At 36.6% G+C, this 27,006-nt stretch overlaps 1 protein-coding gene across 11 annotated transcripts in view; it reads right to left on the reverse strand.

Moving 5' to 3' along the window:
- The window catches only part of CBLB (Cbl proto-oncogene B), a 229,245-nt gene that overhangs the window by 80,183 nt on the left and 122,056 nt on the right, over positions 1–27,006 (reverse strand). For all 11 annotated transcript variants that reach the window (XM_061383872.1, XM_061383797.1, XM_061383754.1 and 8 more), the window contains 4 exons: positions 24,644–24,765; positions 21,549–21,686; positions 18,078–18,165; positions 15,104–15,235 (listed from right to left, as the gene is read on the reverse strand). In XM_061383872.1, the coding sequence (XP_061239856.1) occupies positions 15,104–15,235; positions 18,078–18,165; positions 21,549–21,686; positions 24,644–24,765 (480 nt within the window). The remainder of the gene's footprint in view (positions 1–15,103; positions 15,236–18,077; positions 18,166–21,548; positions 21,687–24,643; positions 24,766–27,006) is intronic.

Below are 27,006 nucleotides of genomic sequence, written 5' to 3' on the forward strand. Positions count from 1 at the left end.
TAGCCCTGCAGATAAGCCTGACTTTTAGAGACAGATGGTATATGACATTCACCACCATCTTTTTGTTTCTGTATTATACTCTGACTTTAGTACTTTATTACTGTAAAAACAGTAAAAATATAAGATCATATTAAAGGCAGAAATGGCATGAATGAGCATCATTTCAGAGATGAGACTATGAATAAAAGGGCTAACATCTTTAAAGAAACCATTCAGTACTTAAGACTGTCCCGTCTGCTTGGTTCGATGGGAACGTGGTGATCTACCTGCCCTCCAGTGATACTCTAATCAATGGTGGAGTAACACTTCCGCTCTCCTCTCACAGGACGAGTTAGTATACATTCTGTGTCAGATTCTGTGGTAGATTTATTCTGTGGTAGATTTCTGTGGTGGGTTTATTCTTTCCCAAGGCTTACTCTGATTAACAAACCGAACATCTCCTTTCCCAAACAAATTGTCAAAACAAGAAAAACAAATGTTCGTTGGATTGGTTAATTAAAAAAAAAAAACTACAATTCTTTAGTCATCTACTGCTTACATAATTTGGGAAAGAAACTTGGAATGGTAAAAGAGTTGAAGAGATATAGACAGGTTATTACAAAATTCTCTGATGGTTATTGCCACATGTGCTCAGGTCTGGTGGGCTTCAAGGCAATTCAATTATCTGCTCCATCATTTTACAGATAATAAAACTGTTACTTAATTCTCCCATCTTACACTGATATTTTCTAACACAGGAGCAAATATTTAAGGAAAACTCAACCTTTCTCCTATCTTTTGATAATAAGAACTGTAAGTACATATTCAATATAGGTTATCATCCAGGTATAATCCCCTAATTATAAAAGTCAAAAGGGGTCCATATTGTGTTCCTGCAGGGAATTTTCCTACAGATCTACATAAGAAAATTTCAAATAGATAGTTCTAATATAAAAGAGCAAGATGCAAAAGAACTGATGTTCTCCGCATCTTTAATGCATGAATGATGGAAACTGGTACTCTGGGCCCTAAGTAGAGCAATACAAATCTACAGTAATTAAAACAGTATGGAACTGGCATAAAGAAACACATATCACTGAACAGAACAGAGCCTAGAAATGAACCCATGGATATATATGGTCAATTAATTTACAACAAAGAAGCCAAGAATATACAGTGGGAAAAGGGCAGTCTCTTCAATACATGGTGTTAGGAAAATAAGAGAGTCACATGGCATAAATAAATTAATAAAGACTGGACTGTTACTTTATACCATATATAAAAATTAACTTAAAATGGATTAAAGAATTGAAAGTAAGAACTGAAACCATAAAACTTCTAGATAGAAGAAAATTTAAGTGGTAAGCTCCTTGACATAAAACTTGGCATGAATTTTTTAACCTGACACCGAAATTGAAAGCAGCAAAAGCAAAAACAAACATGTGGGATTACATCAAACTACAAAGGTTCTGCATGGCAAAGGAAACCATCCACAGAATGAAAACATAACCTACTGAATTGAAAAAAATATTTGCAAGTGACATCCAAAATATAGAAAGAACTCATACAACTCAACAGGAAACAAAAGACAAAAACAAACTACTAACAATCTGATTAAAAAATGGACAGATCTGAACAGACATTTTTTCAAAGATATATACATGACAAACAGGTACATGAAAAGATATTCAGTGTTACTCATCATCAGGGAAATGCAAGTCAAAACCACAGTGACACGTCCCCTCACATCACTTAGGTGGCTATTAGCAAAAAGACTGGAAACAACAAGTGTCGGTGAGGATGTGGGCAGGGAAAACCCTTGTGTACTGCTGACAGGAATGTAAATTAATGCAGGCACTATGGAAAACAGTATGGAGGCTCCTCAAAAAACCAAAAATAGAACGACCATACAATCCATCCAAATCCCACTTCTGGATATTTACCTGAAGAAAATGAACACACTAATTAGAAAAGATAGATGCACATCCTGTGTTCACTGCAGCATTATTTACAGTGGCAAAGATACAGAAACAGCCTAAGCGTCCGCCAATGGATAAAAACTGTGGCATGCACGTACATGGAATGTAATTTCACCACAGAATAGAACGAAATCTTGCCATTTGCCACAAGATGGGTGGACCTCAAGGGCATTATGCTACCCCGTGGAGTATAGGCCACCAGGCTCTTCTGTCCATGGGATTTTCCAGGCAAGAATACTGGAGTGGGTTGCCATTTCCTTCTCCAGGGGATCTTCCCAACCCAGGGATCGAACCCAGCTCTTCCACATTGCAGGCAGATGCTTTAACCTCTGAGCTACCAGGGAAGCCCAAGAAATTAGCCAGAGAAAGACAAATACAGTATGGTCTCTGTTGCACATGAAATCTAAAAATCAATTAATTCCAAAGAAAAGTAAGTTCAGATACAGAGAACAGACTGGTGGTTGCCAGAGGCCGAGAGTGGGCGATGGGGGGAGTAGGTTGTGGAGGAAATGGGTATACAGCTTTTTTCTTTAAGTAAGCTAAATGCCACTAAGTAAACAATTAAAGTATAAAGGAGCTGATGTTCCCTGTGTCTTTAAGGCATGAAGGGTGGAAAGCAATACTCTGGGGCCTAGGTAGACACTTCATTCATTTAGACATTTTTAAAAAAGTATTAGAAATTTCCAAACATAAACAGAAGCACAGAGAAGAGTGTAATAAATCTGTATGTACCTATCTCCCAACTTCAACAATTATCAATTAATGCTCAATCCTGTTTAAGCTATATGTTCACTTGCTCCCTCCACCCTTGGATAATCTTGAAGTAAATCCTATGCTTCACATAAAGTGAAGTGAAGCCGCTCAGTCGTGTCCGACTCTTTGTGACCCCAGGGACTGGAGCCTACCAGGCTCCTCTGTTTATGGGATTTTCCAGGCAAGGGTACTGGAGTGGGGTGCCATTGCCTTCTCCAAGGGATATTCCCAACCCAGGGATCAAACCTGGGTCTCCCACATTGCAGGCAGACGCTTTACCATGTGAGCCACCAGGGCAGCCCTGGTAACATGGCTTACACGTCACATAAATCATTTGTAAATGTTTTAGTATAAGCACCTAGAAAACAGGAAATCTTTTAAGACCTAACATACAGTTATCATGACTACAATTAATCTATCCAATCTAAATAATTAAAATCATATTACTTTTGAGCACAGTGGCTAGAATGAATAAGCAACTGCATTCCCCTACAAAGGATTCCTTAGGTCAGTTTGCATGTTGTCTGGTTAAAGATAACTTCCAGTTTATATGATCTATTTCCTGATAAAGGATAACTGAAAAGATTGTGTTTGGAAAGAGGAGAAAGTGATATGCAATAACAGTATCTTGATGGTACAAGAAAAAGACTGGGAACAGTTCATCTAAAACTGAACTTAGGTTTTTGGCCATCTCTCCTACCTTCAAGTATAATGCTATACAATTACTTATGTAAGAGTAGCTGCTTTATGGGTATATGTCACAAAATATATTTTCTGTTAAGCTTTATCTTTGTTGAGAGTTTACATTAATTATTAGGATCAAAATCCAGCTGCAATGTACTTCAATTTTCATTTGCAAACACAGATCACACAACTTGCCTCTTCCAAAATGATTTCATCCACTACTTTCTCTACAAACTGACTACTGTCATATGAAAATTAGGTTTGACCATATTCTCAAATTTGGTACTCAAATTTTCAAATTTGGGTGCTATTTCAGTACTTCACCCTTGTTTCTGTCAGATGGTTGATTAAACACAAAGAGTGTCTTAAACAGACATAAAAATTATCAGAATTGCACCTTAATAATTAAAATAATGCTTCTGTCAACATACACTTAACATAAGATGGTAGAACACATGTTAATGAAGAAGAACCAAAAAATAATTCCTTCTATCAGCTCCAAAAAGTCACATTCTAAGAAAGTTAAGAGGAAGTACTTGGACTCCATCCATTCTGATTTACTCAGTAGATTTCACTTCCTCAAATAAATCCTACCAAACCAAAAGAGACAGAAAGTTAACAGCCAGTTCTACATGCTCTGAAACTATGTAAGATGCTCATGATAAAATTCTAAGATTCATTCGGCAACAATAAATACTGTAAGTTTATATATCAGTCACCTTCCATATTCTTTGTTTAAATATTGTTCAGTTCTATATTATCTCTTACATACTTTCTTTTATTTTTTTAAAGATAAATATAACATATAGTACAATTTATTTTGCCCTCTGGATGATTAATTATTTGGAGGCATACTTTAAGGTCAATCACTTCATGCCTTCCTGCAAATACAGTATAAAGTGAGGGTCCTAGAAAATACATAGTGCTTCATGAGTCCCATTCTGGAGTGCATTTTATATTTTTACTGGTTTTATGTGCGTGTGTGTTTCCCATCTCAGTAACTTCTAATGTATATCACCATGCTATACTTCACACAGATTAGAAGCTACCATAAATCTTTTTTTACAACATGAAATGACTATAAACAAATAACTAACTAAGTAGATAAATACACATACACATACTGACAGTACCTTGGGTCCAGGCTAAGCATTTTCAGAGCACAATATATTCCACAAAAACTCAGCAAATTCTTGTTATAAAGAATGAGGGCTTCCCTGGTAGCTCAGTGGTAAAGAATCTGCCTACCAATGCAGGCGGAGAAGGCAATGGCACCCCACTCCAGTACTCCTGCTTGGAAAATCCCATGGATGGAGGAGCCTGTTAGGCTGCAGTCCATGGGGTCGCTAAGAGTCGGATACAACTGAGCGACTTCACTTTCACTTTTTACTTTCATGCATTGGAGAAGGAAATGGCAGCCCACTCCAGTGTTCTTGCCTGGAGAATCCCAGGGACGGGGGAGCCTGGTGGGCTGCCGTCTATGGGGTCACACAGAGTCGGACACGACTGAAGCGACTTAGCATAGCACACCAATGCAGGAGACATGGGTTCAAGCCCTGGTCTGGGAAGATCCCACACACTGGAGCAGCTAAGCCCATCCACCACAACTACTGAGCCTGTGCTCTAGAGCCCATGCACTGCAACAACTGAAGTTCACACACCCTAGACCCCCATACTCAGCCACAAGAGAAGCCACGGCAATAAGAAGCCTGTGTAGCACAATACAGAGTAGCCCGCACTCGCCACAACTACAGTAAAAGCCCATGTAGCAACAAAGATCTAACACAGCCAAAAATACGTAACTAAAATTATTTTAAAATAGAATGAATGAGGAAGCAAACTGGCTCTCCCTGCAGCCAAAGCCCGGGAGTCTGAAACAACTGGACAAACTGCCTCCGGGACTGCGGGAGACAGCCCGGTGGCCCCCATATATGTGGGGACTTCCCACATATGCTGTGGCCTCCCACCCACACCTCCAGCCAGAGACCTCGCACAGATTACATCTAATACCCTGGCTGTTTTCGAGGATGGCTACAAGAGACAATCACAGGTCTCCACAGAGCACTGGGTAGGATTCTCTGAGCTATACACGGTAATCAGGAACCCAGAGGCTTCAGTGCTGTCTTCCCTTCTCAATGGCATTTCTGGTGTCCACCTAAGGAGTCTTCTTAGCCAGCCCTGATACACTTGGAAATTAAACAGAGAATCCACTGCATACATTCTTGAAAATTTTCATCATATATGTTCAAAACTTACCATAAGCATAAAGATTTGAAGAAATCAAGCCCTGAGCCTTTGGAGTGGGAGCACTAACTCCAAGACCCTAGACTACTAGAGAACTAACCCTGCTGCTGCTGCTGCTAAGTTGCTTCAGTCGTGTCCGATTCTATGCGACCCCATAGATGGCAGCCCACTAGGCTCCTCTGTCCCTGGGATTCTCCAGGCAAGAACACTGGAGTGGGTTGCCATCTCCTTCTCCAATGCATGAAAGTAAAAAGTGAAAGTGAAGTCACTCAGTCATGCCCAACTCTTAGTGACCCCAAGGACTGCAGCCTATCAGGCTCCTCCGTCCATGGGATTTTCCAGGCAAGAGTACTGGAGTGGGGTGCCATTGCCTTCTAGATGGTATCAAATAGTGAGAACTCACACAAAGGAAACCACTGGAATACAAGATCCAGCATCCCCCAACTACCAATAGCACTCTGTGCAGGACACCTCATCTAAACAACATCTAAACAACAAACAAAACAAAAATACAAACCCAGTCATCAGCAGACAGGATTAGCACCTCACTCAGCCTTGCCCATCAGAGGAAAAACAAACAAAAACTCAGCACAAATCTCACCCTAGAAGAAGCTTACACAAACCACTGGACCAACCTTAGGAGCACAGAAACCAAAAGGAAGAAAGAATTCAACCTTGAAGCCTGGGAAAAAGAGACCACACACACAATAAGTTAAAAAAAAAAATGAAAAGACAGAGAAATACTACAAAAGTTAAGGAACAAAATAGAAACACAGAAGTCCAAATAAATGAAAAGGAAACTACCCAAGAAAGAATTCAGAAAAATGATACTAAAGATGATCATAACCTTTGCAAACAAAATGGAGAAAATGCAAGAATCAATTAACAAAGACCTAGAAGAATTAAAGAACAAACATTCAGAGACAACACAATTACAGATATTAAATATACTCTTATCCTCTTCCATCAGAGGTCAAACAGAATAAAAACCACAATCACAGAAAACTAGCCAATCTGATCACATGGACCACAACTTTGTCTAACTCAATGAAACTATGAGCCATGACATGTAGGGCCACCCAAGACGGATGGGTCATGGTGGAGAGTTCTGATTAAACATAAAAGCTTTTGCACAGCAAAGGAAACTATAAGCAAGGTGAAAAGACATGGGTGAAAATAATAGCAAATGAAACAAATGACAAAGGATAAATTTCCAAAATATACAAGCAGCTCATACAACTCAATAGTAGAAAAACAACCCAATCAAAAAGGGGGAAAAAGACCCAAACAGACATTTCTCCAAAGAAGACATACAGATGGCTAACAGACACATGAAAAGATGCTCAACATCGTTCATTATTAGAGAAATGCAAATCAAAACCACAATGAGATATCACCTCACACCAGTCAGAATGGCTATCATCAAAAAGTCTACAAACAATAAATGCTAGAGAGGGTGTGGAGAAAAGGGAACCCTCTTCCACTGTTAATGGGAATGTAAACTGATACAGGCACTATGGAAGATGGTATGGAGATTCCTTAAAAAAAAACTAGGAATAAAACCACCACATAACCCAGCAATCCCACTCCTAGGTATATACCCTGAGGAATCCAGGGTTGAAAGAGACACATGTATCCCATTGCTCATTGCAACACTGTTTACAATAGCTAGAACATGGAAATAACCTAGATGACCATCAACGTATGAATAGATAAGAAGTTGTGGTACATATACACAATGGAATATTACTCAGCCATAAAAATGAGTGCATTTGAGTCAGCTCTGATGAGGTGGATGAACCTAGAACTTATACAGACTGAAGTGAGTCAGAAAGACAAAGATAAATATCATATTCTAACGCACATATCGGAGAAGGCAATGGCACCCCACTCCAGTACTCTTGCCTGGAAAATCCCATGGACAGAGGAGCCTAGTAGGCTGCAGTCCATGAGGTCACTAAGAGTCGGACACGACTGAGTGACTTCACTTTCACTTTTCACTTTCATGCATTGGAGAAGGAAATGGCAACCCACTCCAGTGTTCTTGCCTGGAGAATCCCAGGGACAGAGGAGCCTGGTAGGAGGCTCCTGGGGTCGCACAGAGTCGGACACGACTGAAACGACTTAGCAGCAGTAGCAGCAGCAACGCACATATAAGGAATAGAGAAAAATGGTACTGAAGAATTTATTTACAGGGCAGCAATGGAGAAAAAAACATAGAGAATAGACTTATGGACAATAGGGAGTGGGGAAGAGAGGGTGAGATGTATGGAAAGAGTAACATGGAAGCTTACATTACCATATGTAAAACAGATAGCCTATGAGAATTTGCTGTATGGCTCAGGAAACTCCACCAGGAGCTCTATATCAACCTAGAGGGTTGTGATAGGGAAGGAGGTTCATAAGGGAGTGGATATATGTATACCTATGGCTGATTCATGTTGACGTCTGACAGAAAACAACAAAATTCTGTAAAGGAATTATCCTTCAATGAAAAAATAAACTAAAAAACAAAAAGAATGAATGAGGACAGTTGATGATATTAGAATAAGTAACAGAGAGAGAGAGATCCTTAGTTTTGATGTTCTTTTATGATGGGCAAGTGGAAATGACATTGATGAATCTAGACTCTTCTAGTTTTAATTTGGGAGGCCCATGAAAACAGTTTATCAGGAACATAGACATTCTGATCTGGAGGCTTGGACTAGAATCCTATACCCACAAACTCTAACTGTGTGACACTGGGTAAGCCATTTCATCTTATTTGTTGGGTATAATGAAAGAATGCACATTTTAAGGGATATCTGAAAGGTAAAGTAAGAAAAATTAATTCAAAGCTTTCCAAAGTGCTATGCAAATTCTGGTTGTTATAATTACTACAAAAATAATCTCAGGAACAAAACAAAAGAGGTAAGATAGCTGAGGAAACCACAGCCATTACATGACTCTCAAGTGAAAGAGGAGTTTCAACATTTTATCATGTAGTAAGTACTTGTAGTTCTAAGTCTAAAAAGTTTCACTGAGGCTAGAAATTTGAAGCCTGGTTGCTTTTGAAGGAATTTCTTAGTGCCTTGAATGTGGTTCTTTGAGCTGACTTCTCAACTCTCAGTTACATATTTCTTCCCCAATAATGTTCTCTAAATATGGGACATATATAAATCTCTTTAACTACATGTCATGTTAAAATCAGAGCTTATCAATTTTCATCTATTGACTTTTTATGAAGCATTTTGAATATTCCAATATCTTTCCTCTAAATTATTTTGAAAAAATATGCAGGAGGAATAACTAGAAGAAAACATTAATTTTATTTTTAACTGAATTAAAGTCCTTGGCAGTAATTAAAAACAAGGCTGCATATCCAACTGGCATATATATATATATATATATATATATATATATATATCCATTTTTTATTTTGGAAGGAAAATTTGAAGAATATAGTTTACAGTCTGTCCTGTTCATGAACTCAGAAGATACTTTCTATACTCTTGAAATGAAAAATCAAATAAAAACAGTTCCTTACTTGACACCTTATGTAGTAACCCTGCAACATCACTTCCACATAATGTGCTATTACAAAAAAGAAGACATGGAGGAGTTCAGGGTAAAGAAGAAAATGTTTTGTAAATATTCGTGGAACAGTGTGGAAGTGAAAGAAAACTCTCCCAAGTTTCATTGCCAAGGATAGAACAGAAATGCCTCACCCACAGTGATACTGCTTCAAAGAATGCCTCTAGAGAGGTGATTACTCAAGCTTACTTAGTATTCTGTGCAAACTCAGGCTTGCTTATCCAATTTATTAAATAACACAGATGTTTCAGAAGGAGAAAGTATCTGACACCTCTTTGGAGGCATGACTAATGGGCCATTATGACAGCAATTAGAGTAACCACTTGCAGCTTGAAAGAACTGACTGACACCTCTACTGCGCATGTCTTAGGTTTCCATTAATTACATAAACTTTAAGTCTCTGATGAATTTCAATTAAACCAAAGTAGGGCATCAAGTGGAAGGAAAAGTTAGTGAAGAGCGACTTGCTAAAGATTCACAATGGTTGAACACAAAATGTTTTATGGTCTGGGTTTAATATTTCCTACTGGACTCTGATTTATCAGAGCTTCTTGGCAGACATACAGCTTTTAAAATCCTTTTCGTGTCAATATACCCAACCAAAGTAGCAGAAAGTAACAAAAATATTCCCCATCCATAATTAAATCTGAAAGATAACAGGGTATTCATTTCAAGTGATTATTAGTACTGTGCCCCTCTATAAAATTTTTATATCTAATTTTATCGTCTTGCGGGTATGGACTGGGTCTTTAGTATAGAACCTCGGACAGAGAAGATGCTTAAAGATTGTTTCCTAAATAAATAACAAGGGTTTTGAGATACTAGAGAATGATGGCTGTCATTCCATGTCAGCTTGTATCAAGCAAGTTAAGGGATATCAAATTATTTTTGTGCCCAATTAAGTTTGAAGACTCAATTTTTTCTCTCAGAAAAACAAGCATATAGAAACAAAAACACTGGCTTTAAAGTCACAAAATACATTCTAGCCCTTTACCATTTTGAATAAGGAAAAAGTTAAAAAAAAAAAAAACACATATTACTACATGTATTCATATCCAGAGAGACACATAACATTTCCAATTACATCTACAAGCTTATATACAATGTTTGACAGCACAGTATAAAACTATAGAAAAGTCCCATTCTTGTGTTCATTTGTCCTCATTTTGACAATTAGGTTAAATTCAGTGAGCAGCTCACTCATGTGAGGATTTAGTATAGCTGATGTCTGTTAACTGTTTTAACTAGATTCACTGTATAAGACCTTTGTTTTTATTAAATAACAGGGGTATTTTGCAATAATGTGTTTAAATGATTGTCAAATACTGCAGTCCATACAAAACTATGAAAGCTGTCAAAACAGATTTTTTGTTTGGCATCAAGAGGCACTGAGTGAAATCTATATGTACAGGTAGAAATATTCAGATTATCTAAAATGTTCACAAGTTGAAGCTTCTTTAACGACTAAATTCCTATTGAGATATAGACTACTGAACATCACTTTGAAATTCCCAAATGTTGACCCAACAACAGTTCTCTTTGGCATAGAGAAAACTTGAACCAGAGATCACCTGCATGTCCATTGGTGTTAAAAAAGCAATAAATAGAAACTTGGTCTTCCTGGCTATAGGTTTAGTACCAAAAAAGTGCAAAAAAACAAAATGTGAAAAGCTGAAGGGAATTACTCAGCAGCTAATGAATGGAACAAATGGAGCTGAGGCTTGAAATTCTTAGAATTCATTCACAGATCTTGAGCATACTGAAGAGTCTTTGAAAAGACTACATATACATTTCAGAAGAGAAATGGACAGAACTGAGACATTACAAAGGCTTTTTGACAACTGATCTTCCATATCAATGTCTTTTAACTTGGCATCTTAGTTCTGGACATCCAGGTGGTGCTAGTGGTTAAGAATCTGCCTGCCAAAGCAAGAGATATAACAGACACTGGTTCAATTCTAGGTTGGGAAGATGCTCTGGAGGGCATGGCAACCCACTCCAGTATTCTTGCCTGGAGAATCCCATGGACAAAGGAGCCTGGCAGGCTATAGTCCATAGGGTCACAAACAGTTGGACATGACTGAAGCAATTTAGCACAATCTTAGTCCTAGTCTTGTCTTTTCTGTATATTATCTAGCATACGAAAGTGAAAGTGAAGTCGCTCAGTTATGTCGGACTCTTTGCGACCCCATGGACTGTACCTACTAGGCTCCTCCGTCCACGGAATTTTCCAGGCAAGAGTACTGGAGTGAGTTGCCATTTCCTTTTCCAGGAGATCTTCCCAAACCAGCAATCGAATCTGGGTCTCCCGCATTGCAGGGAGATGTTTTACCATCTGGGCCACCAGGGAAGATCTTAAAAATCTGCCTAGCAAAGCAAGAGACATAACAGACACTGGTTCCATCCTAGGTTGGGAAGATCCCCTGGAGGAGGACATAGCAACCCACTCCAGTATTCTTCTCTAGGAAATCCCATGGACGAGGAGTCTGGCAGGCCACAGTTCATGGGGTTGCAAAGAGTTGGACACAACGTGGGCTTCCCTGTGGCTCACCTAGTAAAGAATCCACCTGCAATGCAGTTCGATCCCTGGGTTGAGAAGATTCCCCTGGAGAAGGGAAACGCTACCCACTCCAGTATTCTGGCCTGGAAAACTCCATGGACTATACAGTCCATGGAGTCGCAAAGAGTTGGACATGACTGAGAGACTTTCACTTTTCACTGAGACTAAACAAGAACAACATGCAGATTACAGAGACATATACAAAAACGTATCAGAAAAATGCTTATTAATCATTAAACATCCTGTGTGGGAAGAATTTTAAAGATGCTGAAATCCTGCCTTTGCATATTTTTCATTAACCTATATACAAAATTCTACGATAATATTATAATAATATTATTCACTAGTGACATGAGTGTGATTTATTTTGATTATTCCAACTTTCTAAGCACTTTCGAATTTGTCAAATTTTTTTTCCCTACTTAACTTACTCAACTACTACTTTATTACTACTTTTTCACACAGCTTCTCCTAAAACTTTACTCAGACACAATTTTTAGCAATTGACAATTTATGTACTTCCTCAATCTCTAAAACTAAGTACTAAAGAGTTAAGAAAAAAAAAAAGAAAAGAAAAAATTTCAAATATTAACAATTACAAATTGACTGAACCTATCTTAATATAAGGCCATTAGATCAATATGAAAAACCATAAAGAGAATCAAGTAACTGATTAGCTACAAGCAAGAGGAACTGTACCATTTGGAGACTACAGAATAAAATATAGAAAAGCTGTGGTGATGTAAAGGGTGAAGGATTAATAACACAGCCATGAATACTGGGCAACACCCCTGTGTCCTTGCACGTAACAAACCTATTGTAGTGCACAGACTCACTAGATCAAATACATATCACTGGCCCTGGAGTTTCAAAAGATTAATTTCATTTAAGAAGAATATAGAAACTAAAATAAGTAAAACCTCTTTGTTTTACATTCAGCTCTACTCTTTCACTTACTCTGAGCCACAAGGTAAACAGCTATTTTGAATGACACGATAAACCACAAGGTAAACAGCTATTTTGAATGACACTATAAATGATAATCTTTACTAACCAAAGGTTTCTGCCACCATAGTGGGAACTTCCTCTGAACTTCCAAATGCTAAGTTTCAAGATGAAGATGCTAGGTCTATGCTTGTATTTGTATGCTCCAAGCCCAGGACCACAGAGAAGGGGCTGAAGCATGCAGGGCACCTGTGGAGGTAGAGTACTGGGAGCCTGTACCAGCCTAAAATTCTGGTTTTCTTTAGGGAGAAAAGCAAACTTTTACTTTCTTCAAACCTGTAAGAACCATACTACTGCACCGAAGACATAACTCAGTCTAAAGGGCTTGACAAACATATTTGGCCTCTGTCAGTTTAATACTTGCCCTGAAATACTTAAAGGGTTTCAGGTAAAGCAAATAATCTTAAAGTGGTCCCCTCCCTGTCAGCCAGGCACTGAGTTAATAACATCTCTAATATTTTCTACTGGTACATTTGAAATCCATTTGCAAACTGACAGTTTTATCTTCTACCAGTGTAACTAAATTTATTGAAACATTTATTTTTTAAAAAAGGCACTGCTTTGTCTGCAGAACTATTATTTGTTAACACAAACAGCAAGTAACTTTATGTTCAGAGTTTGCTGATGCCATACTGGGCATTGCTTTTCCTCCAACTTCTCCCTGTACTACTCAAAATTCACAAGCATCATGAAGGGATAAAGGGAAATGAGGGTAAGGAAAACAAGGAAAACCTCAGGTAAAATATAAATCAAATGCATATTGAAAGAAAGCCGTGTAGGGAGGTGGAACAATCTTTACTAACGAAGGAAAGATGTCTGGGAGCTCAGAAACAGCTCTGTAAATGTAAATCAGTTGTAATTCATTTCCTACTTCTTCCTCTTTTTCTTCATCCATTTTTAAAAGTTCCCCAAAGGTAAAAAGAGGCCCTCTTCATAAGAATGCGAAAATGTGAAAATCATTAATATTCTATCATTAAGTAATGAGCTCAACAAACATCATCGCTCCTATGAGTTTGCACTGCCCTGTCCGGATCCCCTGAGGCCATCCTTCCTGAGGAAATACACAGGTTCTGGGTTGGAAAGAAGGTTCAGAAATACGGATACTCATGATAACGCTCAATTCCAAATTCTTTAACAGGCTTGAAAGTTTAATGATTTGTTTTCTAAATCCAATCAACATTACTGACTTCAACACTGACTGTGTTAAAACAGAGTAGCTAAAAAAGTGCTTGAGCAAAATATTCTGTGAATCCTCCAAATACTCAAAACTAGAAATCTGTCCAAAGATCTATTTTAAAATCTCCAACCTTCATTACAGATAAAGAAATATTTTAAAGAAGCCCTTGGGAAAACCAATTATTTTCTAGGTCTTATTCTAAAACAGCAAATCAATTTCTATTTATTGAATGCCTACAGAATGGAAGGCAGCTTTGCCTTGTAAATTGGAAAATTTAGTGACTTTGGGAACTAAAGACATTTGGGAAACTTTCTGTCTGATTCTCCTGTTTTAGCCTTACAGAGCAATTGGAGACATTCGTGAGACAGGAGCCATACCTCCTCAAGAGAAGTGTTGAAACATCAAAGTAAGATTTATCTACTAGGGTTTACTTTGCTTGAGAATCTGATCTACTATAAATAGAATCTTGGCTACAATAAATAAATATGGTTAGTTTGCAACATTGGTAAGTGATATTCTGAAATAAGTAGTGTTATAGAAGCAGAACTACTTATGATTAATATTGTAAGATTAAGTTATTTTAATTTTATATATTAAATAAATAATAGTGAAAGAAAGGGCTTCCCTGGAAGCTCAGCTGGCAAAGAATCCACTTGCAATGCAGGAGACCCTGGTTAGATTCCTGGGTCGGGAACATCCCCTGGAGAAGGGATAGGCTACCCACTCCAGAATTCTTGGGCCTCCCTGGTGGCTCAGACGGTAAAGAGTCCACCTGCAATGTGGGAGACCTGGGTACAAGCCGTGGGTTGGAAAGATCCCCTGGAGGAGGGCATGACAACCAACTCCAGTATTCTTGGCTGGAGAATCCCCATGGACAGAGAGGGCTTCAGTCCATGGGGTAACATAGAGTAGGACATGACTGAGCGACTAAGCACAGCACAGCACAGCACAAGGAAAACATGAAAACCCAACAGAAAGTCAAATTATGGAAGTGAAAGATTCAAACATGTGAGGTTTTTTAAAAAACCAACCGTTCAAACAAACACTTACCAGTGTGACTTTTTGAATCCTTAAGATGAAGAAAACTGAAAAAAGACATATTCATAGGGAATATAAGAAGACATCAAAGTGACTAAATCTTGACTATACCTGCCAGGCTGTAAGACAAGAGGTGCACATCAGGTGCCCACAAGGCTCGATCTTGACATCCTTGTCGTTCTCAGCACAAATCTTACAGAGCTGGAAAGTGGAACCCATCTCACAATATAATTCATATTGTTCCTGGAATTGGGGGAGCAAAAAAGGCAACATTAATGTATTTTTTTGCATGAACTGATAATACTGAATTTTCTCAAATACCATGACTTACAGTAAATTCCTCACACTTGATCCTGTCAGATCAAACTACCATTTAAGATATGTTTTAAATCGGTAGTCACAATTTGTTCTATAAAATTAAAAAAATTTTATCAGCAACTGTGTAAACTTTTTTAATACTTTGGATTATTTAACATTTTGTACTGTTCCTTTAGGAAGGTACCTGCATCAACAGGATGATTTAAGAGACAAACGTATGGTTTTAAATGCAATAAAAAACAATACTTTTCTCTGTAAATACCACATACTCATCTAATTTTAATGTCAAAATTGCAATACAGCTGACAATTTTATTTCTTAGACATCTATCTAGGAAATTTCAGGACGGAAAATTTGCCAAGGCCTTTCTGCATGCTATGTACTGTTGTCCACATTTATTATGTCATATAATCTGCAAAGTATAATAAGATACACTGAATTAAAAAAAAAAAACTGAGGCTCAGTAGTATAAATTATTTTCCTCAAATTCTATATTAAATCCCTATTTTCATACTCTTTTCCCAGTCTAATACTATCAAAAACCTAATCATTTCAGCTACCAAAAACTGTTTTATTAAAAATCTATTCTCTTTATTCACTAGTTTAGATGCTTTTGGCATAATTAAATTCTCAGTGTTCAAATAATGAAAAAGTCTCTGTCACAAAGAAGATTCAGATATACTGGTAAGTATAAAGAAAGTATGAACAGAGACTCTTACTTAATAGGGATACAAAGAAAAGGAGTTATTGAAACAAAAATTTGTTTAAATAAGGCAATGTGTTAGTCTAGTAAGTACGTACTACATACATGGCCTTGGACAGGATGAATAAATGACAATATTTAATTCCTAGCCTAGTGAAAGATCTTACAATCTCAGTGAGAAAAAATATATATGTATAAACACATAGATACACACACCCACATACTCATTCATATATAAATTCTGTACCATGGTATATGTATGACTATATAATTTTAAAATAAATTAAGGGAAAGAGTAGATCAAGATGGAAAAGAAGTCCAAAGTATCATATATATCACTGAAATCCCTAAAATACTAGATAAGTATCTATGTGTGTGTGTGTGTCCTCAGTCACTTCAGTCGTGTCCAACTCTTTGTGACCCTATAGACTGTAGCCCGTATACTGGTTATGCAATTCAATGGGCCAATCTACAATTATTAAAAAAATTAAAATAAGATACAATCACACTTGCAGAAGCCAATGCAACCTAAGAGGTAAGCTATTCAAATATTTATGAGTAGTTTAAGAGAATGATACTACTCCTGAATATGAATTTTAAAACATTTTTTAAACAATGGCTTTATAATGAGGAATTGTCTTCTGTGTCTCTTTACATATGTTAGAAAACATAGAATCAGTACATAACTTTTTAAATGGCTTTCATATATTAAATTTTTAAAACTGCCCAAAAGAGTACACATGTCAACAAGTATATTTTAAATATCAAAACCATAGAAATCTAAAGAAGTAGAAATGAAAAATTATCAACTGTTTTCCCTAAAACTTACCATTTGGTTTTATTAGTTTTATTATTATACAAAGTGCAAAATATCCAAATTATAAAATTAAAAAAAATTTAACTACAGCTACATAATATTGGAAGTTCTCTCTCAAAGACTGTTGCCAAATTTGTGTTTTTCATTTTTATTTTTTTAAAGTGCATTCACATGTTCACACATGGTAATTTTTATTTATAAAATTGAAGTTACACAATGTCATTTTACAAAATCAAATGTTACATAATTAAGCTTTACATAACTTTTTTACATAACAAGATGCAGAAGTTCCCATGTGAATGTTCAGAGCTACCTTCCTCTTGTTAAAGACTTTACAAGATAATGAAGTATGAGTATACTATGGTATTTAACCTAAGACTGAATATAGGTATTTGGTATACTGTAATTGCACTGATGCTAAAGCTGAAACTCCAATACTTTGGCCACCTCATACAAAGAGTTGACTCATTGGAAAAGACTCTGATGCTGGGAGGGACTGGGGGCAGGAGGAAAAGGGGACGACAGAGGATGAGATGGCTGGATGGCATCACCAACTCGATGGACATGAGTTTGAGTGAACTCCGAGAGTTGGTGATGGACAGGGAGGCCTGGCGTGCTGCAATTCACGGGGTCACAAAGAGTTGGACACGACTGAGTGACTGAACCGAACTGAATATTTCACTTTTAAGAAAAATGCTAAAGTGAACATCCTGGTGTAGAGATCTTTGTGTGTATATTCAAGTAATATGTATATGGCATCTAGAGTCAAACATGTTTAGGTTTTGGTAACATTCAATATCACCCTTGAGAAAGACTTTACGAAGTTAACCCCCCGAGTCATAACCTATGAGGGTGCCAACAGTGGATTTACAAGAATACAATTATTGTTTCCAGGAGGTTTCAATTACTCATTTGACTCTAAAAACTAATGCATACAATTATTCTAATCTTCCCTGAAGTTTTCTAAAGCTAAATATCTCTCCTTTCCTATCAATCTGCCTACCTATAGATTTATCTATTTCCCCACATAAATGTCAGTATTATATTGGAAGCAGAAAGATTAACAAGAGATTTTTATCAAAAAAATGAAGAAAGTTCTATAATTTCTTTTCAAACACTCTTAGAATTCCTTAAATATATTTTGCATTAAATATCTGTACATGACTTTACCAATTATTTAGAATGTTATTTCAAACGCAACACAAATACTTATTAATTTTAAACATGTCTCCAGAAATTGTCCTTACCTGTGTAACTTTTATATGATCATGGGGTGTAGGTTCACATAATCCAGTTAAATCAGGATTATAACTCCTCCCATCAGGATAAAGATAACTGGATTATAAACAGAAATTTTATTTACATAACTATATACAAGTCTTAATTGCCTCTAAGGTTATGTAATCAGATTCTTCTAAATTTAAACACACATTTAGATGTTTCCTTTTTATGTATCTTACATCAAGAATTTATTCTATCACTGTTTCCATAATATTACAATGTTATTTTTAGGAAATTTAAAATCTAGGAAATAAAAGAAATATATAATGAATATGGACTCAGTCATTAAGCAATCATTTTCAATTAAATACCTTTACTATATGTATTGGAGAAGGAAATGGCCACCCACTCCAGTCTTCTTGCCTGGAGAAGTCTATGGAGCCTGGCAAGCTGCAGTCCGTGGGGGTCACAAGAGTCGGACATGACTGAGTGACTAACACTTTCACTGGTTACTCATGTTCTATTCCAAAATACTCAGAATATACACCTATTTGCAATTATTATGTCTTTCACATGAAGCACAATTAATGTTACATTTTACACTAGGCTTAGTACCACTAGGAAACAAAAATAGAATTAAAGCCCACAATTTTCTCATAAAAGTTATCCACACATTTTTGTGGTGTTTTCGCTCCCTAGTTGCCCATTCCCTTTCTGTTTCACCTTCCATTTACCCTGGCACACATACACATGTGCACTTACACAAAGGCCACGACTCTAGGTTTCATTCATTTCAAACGAAGCTACCAACAGAATGGCTTATAAACACAAGGTTCCATGACTAGAGAGAAGTAAAATAAGAACTAAAAGTTATCATGCCATTGGCTGTGCTAAACCAGTGCTTAGTTATTCAGAAATCCATTTTAAAAAATGAAGCTGATCATATTGGCAAGTACCTATAATAGATTAGGAAATGAATAATATTACTGCTGGATTTCATCAACTCATTAAGTTACCGGTGATTTTGTTTATTAACTTTTTGTTTTAGATTTCTGAATGATAACTTAAGAATATAATACTACAGTGGTGAATAAAAGGCAAAACTATACTAAAACTATTATGTGAAGGAACAAAAAATATTTATCCATAAACAGTCTATAAATATGTTAGTGTTTAAAATTCTACAAGAAAACCAGGAAAAAATAAACCTAGAGGACAGACAATTTTCATATGGTAAGGAGAAAATCAGTGAGTGGGTTTTTTTTGTTGTTGTTGTATTTTTAAGATTTAGGAAAAGGAGTTGACTACATATGACTGTGATAAAAATTTTAGAGCATCATTACAGGGGTAGGATAAAACACTACAAATGTTATAGAAGTGATAAACAAAAGTTGGTAACTTTCTTTTTATACTTGTTCACCATACTTTAAGAATGTTGAATTCTAGGGAGAATTCAGAAATAAAAGATTACAAACACAATAATTTTGCCAGAGAACAGGTTTAAAAATTCTGTATAGGAGCAATTAAATGATTATGGTCTTCAACACTGCTGCTGCTGCTCAGTCCCTTCCAATGGCATTGAAGGAATAAGGAATCTTGGCTAGTTTTCAAAGTAAACTTCTTTATCACTTATGTCCCACAATATCAGATTAACTATAAGGAATGGACAAATGACCCTGATAGTTGGAAACAGTCAGACAGATGATATCCTGTGTTTTTACTGATCTTTTGTTGTTGCTGTTGTTTCATGTCTGACTCTTTGCAATCACATGGATTGTAGCCAGCCAGGCTCCTCTGACCATGGGATTTCCCAGGCAAGAATACTGCAGTGGGTTGCCATTTCCTTCTCCAGGTCATTTTCTGGACCCAGGCATCAAACCCAGGTCTCCTGTATTGGTAGACAGACTCTTTACCTCTGAGCCACCAGAAAAGCCCATAATAAGATATATCAAAATTAGTCCATTCACAGATTGGCCCACTTGTGATCTCTTTTTATAAATTAAAACTCTGAAGTACATTTTCTTCAAGACAAAAATCCTGTTACAGTGGATAGAAAGCCACACATATGAATCCTTGATGTATCAGAGGTAAGGTATAAATAACAGAATAGCAAATTTATAATTAAAAAAAAGGAGAAATACAGACTTTTAGTACCAGTTTGCCATTCATTCTTACATAACTATTTCTTAAAATTCAAAACTTCTATCCATTCACATAGAGCCCATCACTTTTTCTTTTTTCTGTTCTTACTTTGGCAAAATAAATTTTTGCTACTGGAAACTATTTGCTCTTTCTGGTAGACTTCCCCCTCTCAGGTTTCTATCACAGGAATACAGTCAATATTTTACAATAACTATAAATGGAGCCCAATGAGCGCCAAAGAATGGGCACTTTCGGACTGTGGTGCTAGAAAAGACTCTTGAGAGTCCCTTGGACAGCAAGGAGAGCAAACCAATAAATCCTAAAGGAAATCAACCTTGAAAATTCACTGGAAGGACAGATGCTGAAGCTGAAGCTCCAATACTTTGGCCCCTGATGCAAAGAGCTGACTCACTGGAAAAGACTCTGAGGCTGGGAAAGATCGAGGGCAGGAGGAAAAGGGGACAACAGTGGATGAACTGTTTGGATGGCATCACTGACTCAACGGACATGAGTCTGCACAAACATCAGGAGAGAGTGAAGGACAGGGAAGCCTGGCGTGCTGCGGTCCATGGAAAGAGTCAGACATGACTGAGTGACTGAACAACAACAGCAAATGAAGTATAACCTTTAAAACTTGTGAATCATTATACTGGTCACCTGTAACATTTAACATTGTACCTCACTTATACTTTAATTAAAAAAAAAAAAAAAAGACAAAAGAGAGGAAGCGAAAGAGGAGGGTAGGAGAGAAGGAAGGCATGTTTCAGAGACATAGGAGCACAGTGCTCCCCAGGGAAATGAAATTCCAGGCCCCTTTAATAGCCAGTTGTATTTTTCTGAGACAGAAGAGCAGATGGATGGCTCTTTGGGGCGGGCTGCTTTTGCGAGCTGTCTATGGCAATCCCACAAAGGGAGCTTCTTTGCAACTTTACTAACAGTCCAAGAACAGAGCCTATCAGAATCTGCCCATGATCCCAACAGCAGGATTAAAAGACCCTATACTGATTGAGAGTACAAATTGGGAGCACAGGAGCAGAGCTAGATAGGGAACAGTCAAATAATCATTCTGCTGCGTCCATTCTCCAACTGTACAGTATTTTCTAACATTTCTAAGGAAATACTGAGATCTGAAGGTTGTGAAGACCATGCTAAAAAAAAAAATCAAATAATTAGGTTACTTTAAATTGACTATTTTAAGAAATGAACAATAAAATCTAAGGATCATCCATTTCTTAGTTTTAAAATAAAAACCAGTCAGACCATCAGCCTCACTGTCCATTCCAACCATCAAAAGGAGCCTCTACCTTCCACATCTGTGAACAATAAAAACTCCAACCCCCATGTCTCATACTCACAATCCTTCCCTGCTGCCATCAATCAAGGCTTGAAATAAGGGCTTGTTGTGCGGTATGGTCTGTAAGATATTGCCATCCCCTGTCACATAGCCAATGGCCCACTGCCCCAGCCTGGTGCAGCTTAACCGGAAAATGTAGCTGTGAAACATAAGAAAATTATGTTTAAACACTTTCAAAATGTCTGCTCGCTAACTACTACCCAACAATTGGTAGATTTTTCTTAAGCAAAATAAACAAAATCATTTAGGATTTCTATCTTGAAACTTATTTTTACACTTTTCTCCTTCTCCATTTACTGATCTGCAAAAGAAATAATGATAGTAATTCCATTTAAATATCCCTAGAGTTCTGTGAAAAAATAATTGAAGTTGTAAACCATCAAACAATTTACCACCATCATCATTAGAGGTTTGCTCTGCATGAAAGTGCTGGTGGTGTGAAACAGCTGTGACATTTTTGGAAAGTAAAAATAAAGTAAGTAAAAATTAATTTGGCTAGCTCAGACAGAAATTGAGCCAGTCTACTATGGAATTCAATACATTGTTTTGTCATCTTAAAATTATGCACTTCTAGTTCTTAAAAACTTAAAATAATACTTATCTTTCAAGTATTACAGCCACTCATGTTTAAACAAAAGACCAAAGAGCTGAACTATATTAATGGGAAAACAAACTAGGTAAGTTCATGGTCTCCCTCTAATCCTGTCAAGTTCAGTGTCTTGTGATAGGAAATAAAAATAGTTCTAAAATAAAAAACAAATTAATGACAATGTCAGAAGACACTGACTTGGTTTTAAATTCATTATTTACTACGATTAGCTAATTATCTTATCAACTTACTACATTTTACAGCATTTCCCTGAATTTAAGTGTATTACACTCAATCTTATTCATGATATCCATATCTGGATTTTATAACACCTTAAGCAGATCAAAAGTAGGCCAACTTAAGCTATATTTGAGTACCCTGATTGCTATATGTACGTGGTAGAAATAAGCATCTGTTAACTACATTAGCTATTGATTAAACAGTACTGTAATAAAAACTTTAACAGATAATTTAGCATATATAACAGCTACACAGTCATTAGATTTACTTAATTTGGATATCAAGTACTGTAATGTGGTTTCATCTTTGAAGAAAACTGGGCTCTTTAAAGAAAGGAAGAAGTGATTTTCATACTGGTTTTGGACTGTTGGAAAGGACTTTTCAAGAAGTCTAAAAACATTCTCCTAGAAAGCTGAAAAATAAATATCAACCTCTCACTTAGCATCCTTAATCATAATCATCTAAAGAATTCCACACAGACATGACTGTCAGTTGGATCCAAATAAAGTACAACCTTAAGAACTCAAATGTCCTTGAAATATAGCCAACTATTTTCTTTACCATCAAAGTAAAGAGATGAACCATTTTCCGAGAGAAAGGACAACTCCAGCAAATATTTATTAAAATCATTTGGCTGTTCACTGAATTTTCCTAAACACATTTTAAATACCCTATTACACATACATACAACAGTTTACCACAGACTGATCATTTCACCATTAAGGAAAACTTAGAAGAAATAACTGATACAAGGCAAGAAGGGAAGGAAAAGAAGACATCCTTTCAGAGAGCACTATCTTAAAAGCACTATTCGAATAGTGATGAGTTCTGGCTTTTATTAATACTTCCAACACGGTCATTAATTATCTCCATGATCTTGAACAAGAGAACACAAAAAGGACTCACTTTATTATTTTTTTTAGAACTGGAGATAATTTCCCAAATAACTTCTGTGTTAAATCTGTATGACAGAATGATTCCAATGGTATTATATCTTTCAAATCATACTCCAGGAACAAGAGGATACTTTGATGTCAATCAAGAGAGCAAAAGTTATGGAAAAATTTGGTTATGAGAGATCCCTGAATGAAACAAAATGACTCACCTAAGCCACTGTCAATGTGCACAGTATCTGACCTGCTCTTGTAGTCACATTGAGAACCAGTTCTCAGTCTACACCCATGACTCCACAGGAGCCACACTGCTTTCTGTTCCTACAACTGCCTTCTAATATACAATAAAATTCTTAGAAATATAAGAGGTGGAAATTTTTCCATTATGGCAAAGAGGGAAGAAACCATCCATAACTGACTGTTTGAAAAGACTTTCTTAAAGGACAAATGACATTTGCACTAAAAATCAAATAAAAACGGTATTAGAAGAAAAAGGCAGACTTGAAAAATACTCAACTTCTAAAATGAAATGACCCCTATATGAACATCAGTGCTCTCATGGACAGTGGGATGGTGTCTCCTACTAAATACTTTAAGTGTCATGACCATCATATCCAGCAGACTGCATGCCACAGCACAAATGCCTACTATGTGCCTGGTCCATTTCTAGACTGGCCATGGGGAAAATGTCTGCACCAGGGGAGAGAGATTTTCTGATCCCAGATATGCCATTAATAAGGTCTGCTCTCTTAGACAAAGCCAGAGAGGCTGATCACACAGCTAAACTCTGTGAGTTTCATTCGATTTCAACACCGGCATGAGGGTTTATGGAAGAAGTTCTCAAGGACATGACACTGCTTGGGAGTGCTAGCAACAGGTTTCTATGTTTATGAACTTGCTACACATTCACCATGTATCTGTACACTTAAATGTACTTATATGCATTAATATGTATTTATATGTAATTACGTGATTATCATAGAACCAAACTGAATGTCTTGAAAAATACCCTAAAATAATGAACATGAAACTGATTTGTCATTAGCACAGTATTCAAGTACTCAAATAAACAATTTTATACACAAACACGTCATGAAAAGAGTTAATATGCTAATATCTTATTCCAATTTTAAACTCTGAGACTTACTCTCTAAATTCACCAAATTACGTATTACCATATCCTCTTTCACTTTATGAATATTAAGTTTCAGAACAAGCATAACATACCAATTTGAGTAACTGAATTAGGAAGCACTGTTTTGGTCTATTAGCATTTCCCTCCCCTCAACCCATGTGTATAACTGATTTACTTAGGAATGAACCGCCAAGGACTTTCCATCTTTACATTCATCACATACTGCCAAAAAGTCTTACCTTCCGGGTTTGGTGCTGTATTTCTGTAGCCGTGCTTTTACTTCATCATATGTGAGAAATGCCATGTAACCCGGGTGTGTTACAGCTAAGAAATTCCAATTCCGTAAAATAGAACCCCAAGGCTAAAAGTATAAGTAAATTAAAAGGTTATCTAGAGAATATCAACTATCATTTACACACCAAGCCATTATTTAATACACATACTAAAATTCTTCTGGATATTTTTAAAGTGAATATGAGTTTACATGGCTTAGGTCAACTTATATTATCCAAAAGCAAACATAAAACTACTTACTTTCATTTTGGAGAAATATAATTATGCAGAAAACAGATTTTAGGAAAAAAATATTGAAAGCAAAAAGGAAAACCACATAATCTCTTTTCCACATATTCTATTCCCAATACAGCAGTTGCAATCATTTTGAAACATAAACCACATCACTCTTTGGTTCAAAAATCTCTAACTTTGACTAAAAGCCAAAGTTCTTATAAATGGCCTAGAAGGACCTTACGGGGTTGAGACCCAGTTCCCCTGTATCCCCATCTGCTGTGACTCTCTCACATCTGCCTTTCCTCTAGATCCGCGGATCACTTTGCTGCTGGCTTGAACATAATTATACTCTCTCACCTCAGAGCCTTTGAATCTGCTGATCCCTCTACCTGAATTCTTCAAATATGTATGTGACTCCTTCCTCTTCAAACATCTTTTCCTCAACATAGCCTTCTCAGACCGAAATCACTACTTCTCATCTTATGCCTCATCTCCCTGTGTGTCTGTCTTATTCACTACTCTAACATTTAGATATCACATTTTGTAGAACAAAAGACTATCAAGGAATGTGAGTAATTTGGCAAAGTCCACACACTGACCCTAAGCTACATAAGAACAAGGAACATGCCTGTCTTGCTTCCCAAAGGGAGACCAGCACTAAAGCAGCATCAGAGCAGAGCAACCAGGATAGCTGCTCTGAACTGACTTGTCTACAAAGCCTTGACTCCCATGGTAACACACTACAATTCTAACATTTGGTTCATCCTTGTACAATTAGAAAATCAGAAAAGGTTCAGTTTAGAGGTGAACAGAAATCCTTCACAGAAATACACACACACACACACACACACACACACACAGAGGCTTTGTTATCACTCTCTCTAATGGGATTAGTTGTCCCTCCAAATCATGGCAAGGGAAAAAAGGCAGCCAGTAATAAACAACTTTGCTTGAGGGTGTTGAATGAATTATCTCTGCTGTATCTTTAAGGCTGAAGCTACATTTATCCCAAGGAATTGGCAGCATACTCTATCTAATGTGCCAAATTATTAACTCAAATCTTCTATGTAAAAGAAAAAAAAAAAAGTATTCTGTGTTGCCAAGTGAAAGTTGTCAAAATAGTTATCCTAGACTCGATTACTGGTGGAGGGCTCCTACTTCTGTTTGTTTTGAGACTTGTTCCTTGTTATTGTTAAGCAAGGTTCAAATTTACAAGGCGGAATTCTTTTAGGATTATACCCTTGAGAGGAGGATAACAAGGGAAAGAATGATTTAAGAATGATTTAGTAATGAAGAGTTTAACCTTTGCCGAAATAACAAGAAAAATCTTTAGGGTATTTCCCCATCATACTAAAATACCTAATTGGGGAAAAATGAGCTCTGGAGAACACTCTTATGAGAGGTTCTGTCTATGTACTTGAAAAAAAAAATGTTTTTAATTTTCTTCTTAAGGGATGACTAAAAATTACATAAACAATACTTGGAAGAGTATTAGCATGTGTTTTTAAAAAAACTGAATAATAACTATCAGGAGTCACTGAGTTTGTTTTGTTTTGCTTCCTCATCTATAAAGGACAAGGATGAAAAGAATATAAAATATTTGGGTCACTTCCATTAGAATCCACACAAATTAATGAAAGCTGTTTTTTTTTATTTAAAACAATGCTGAACTTTATAGACAGCCCATGCACAGACCAAATACAAGTGGAGTTTTGAGCCAAATGCTGTGCTATATAGCAACCATTTCTTGGTAATAATTCCAAGGCCTAGCTTCTAACTGCAAATATATATACTTAATAGGAAGTCTGTGCACTATTTTATTTGAGAATGAAACCCACAGTCAGAAACACGTGGTAGTTTTGTATTTTGTGTGTGCGCGTTTAAAGTATGTTGCCAAAGAATGGCTAAATAAAGTGGGCAAAATAAAGTGCTTTGAAGAGTGATTATTTTTGCAATTTGTTGTTAGATTATAGGAAATCTTTTTTCACACACCAAACACAACATTATTTGGAGATTCTCTTTTTAAAATTACTGATTTTTGGCTGTGCTGGGTCTTCACTGCTGTGTGGGCTTTCCTCTAGTTGTGGCGAGT

This window comes from Bos javanicus, chromosome 1 (genome assembly GCF_032452875.1).
Source record: "Bos javanicus breed banteng chromosome 1, ARS-OSU_banteng_1.0, whole genome shotgun sequence".
In the NCBI taxonomy this organism is placed as follows: Eukaryota; Metazoa; Chordata; class Mammalia; order Artiodactyla; family Bovidae; genus Bos; species Bos javanicus.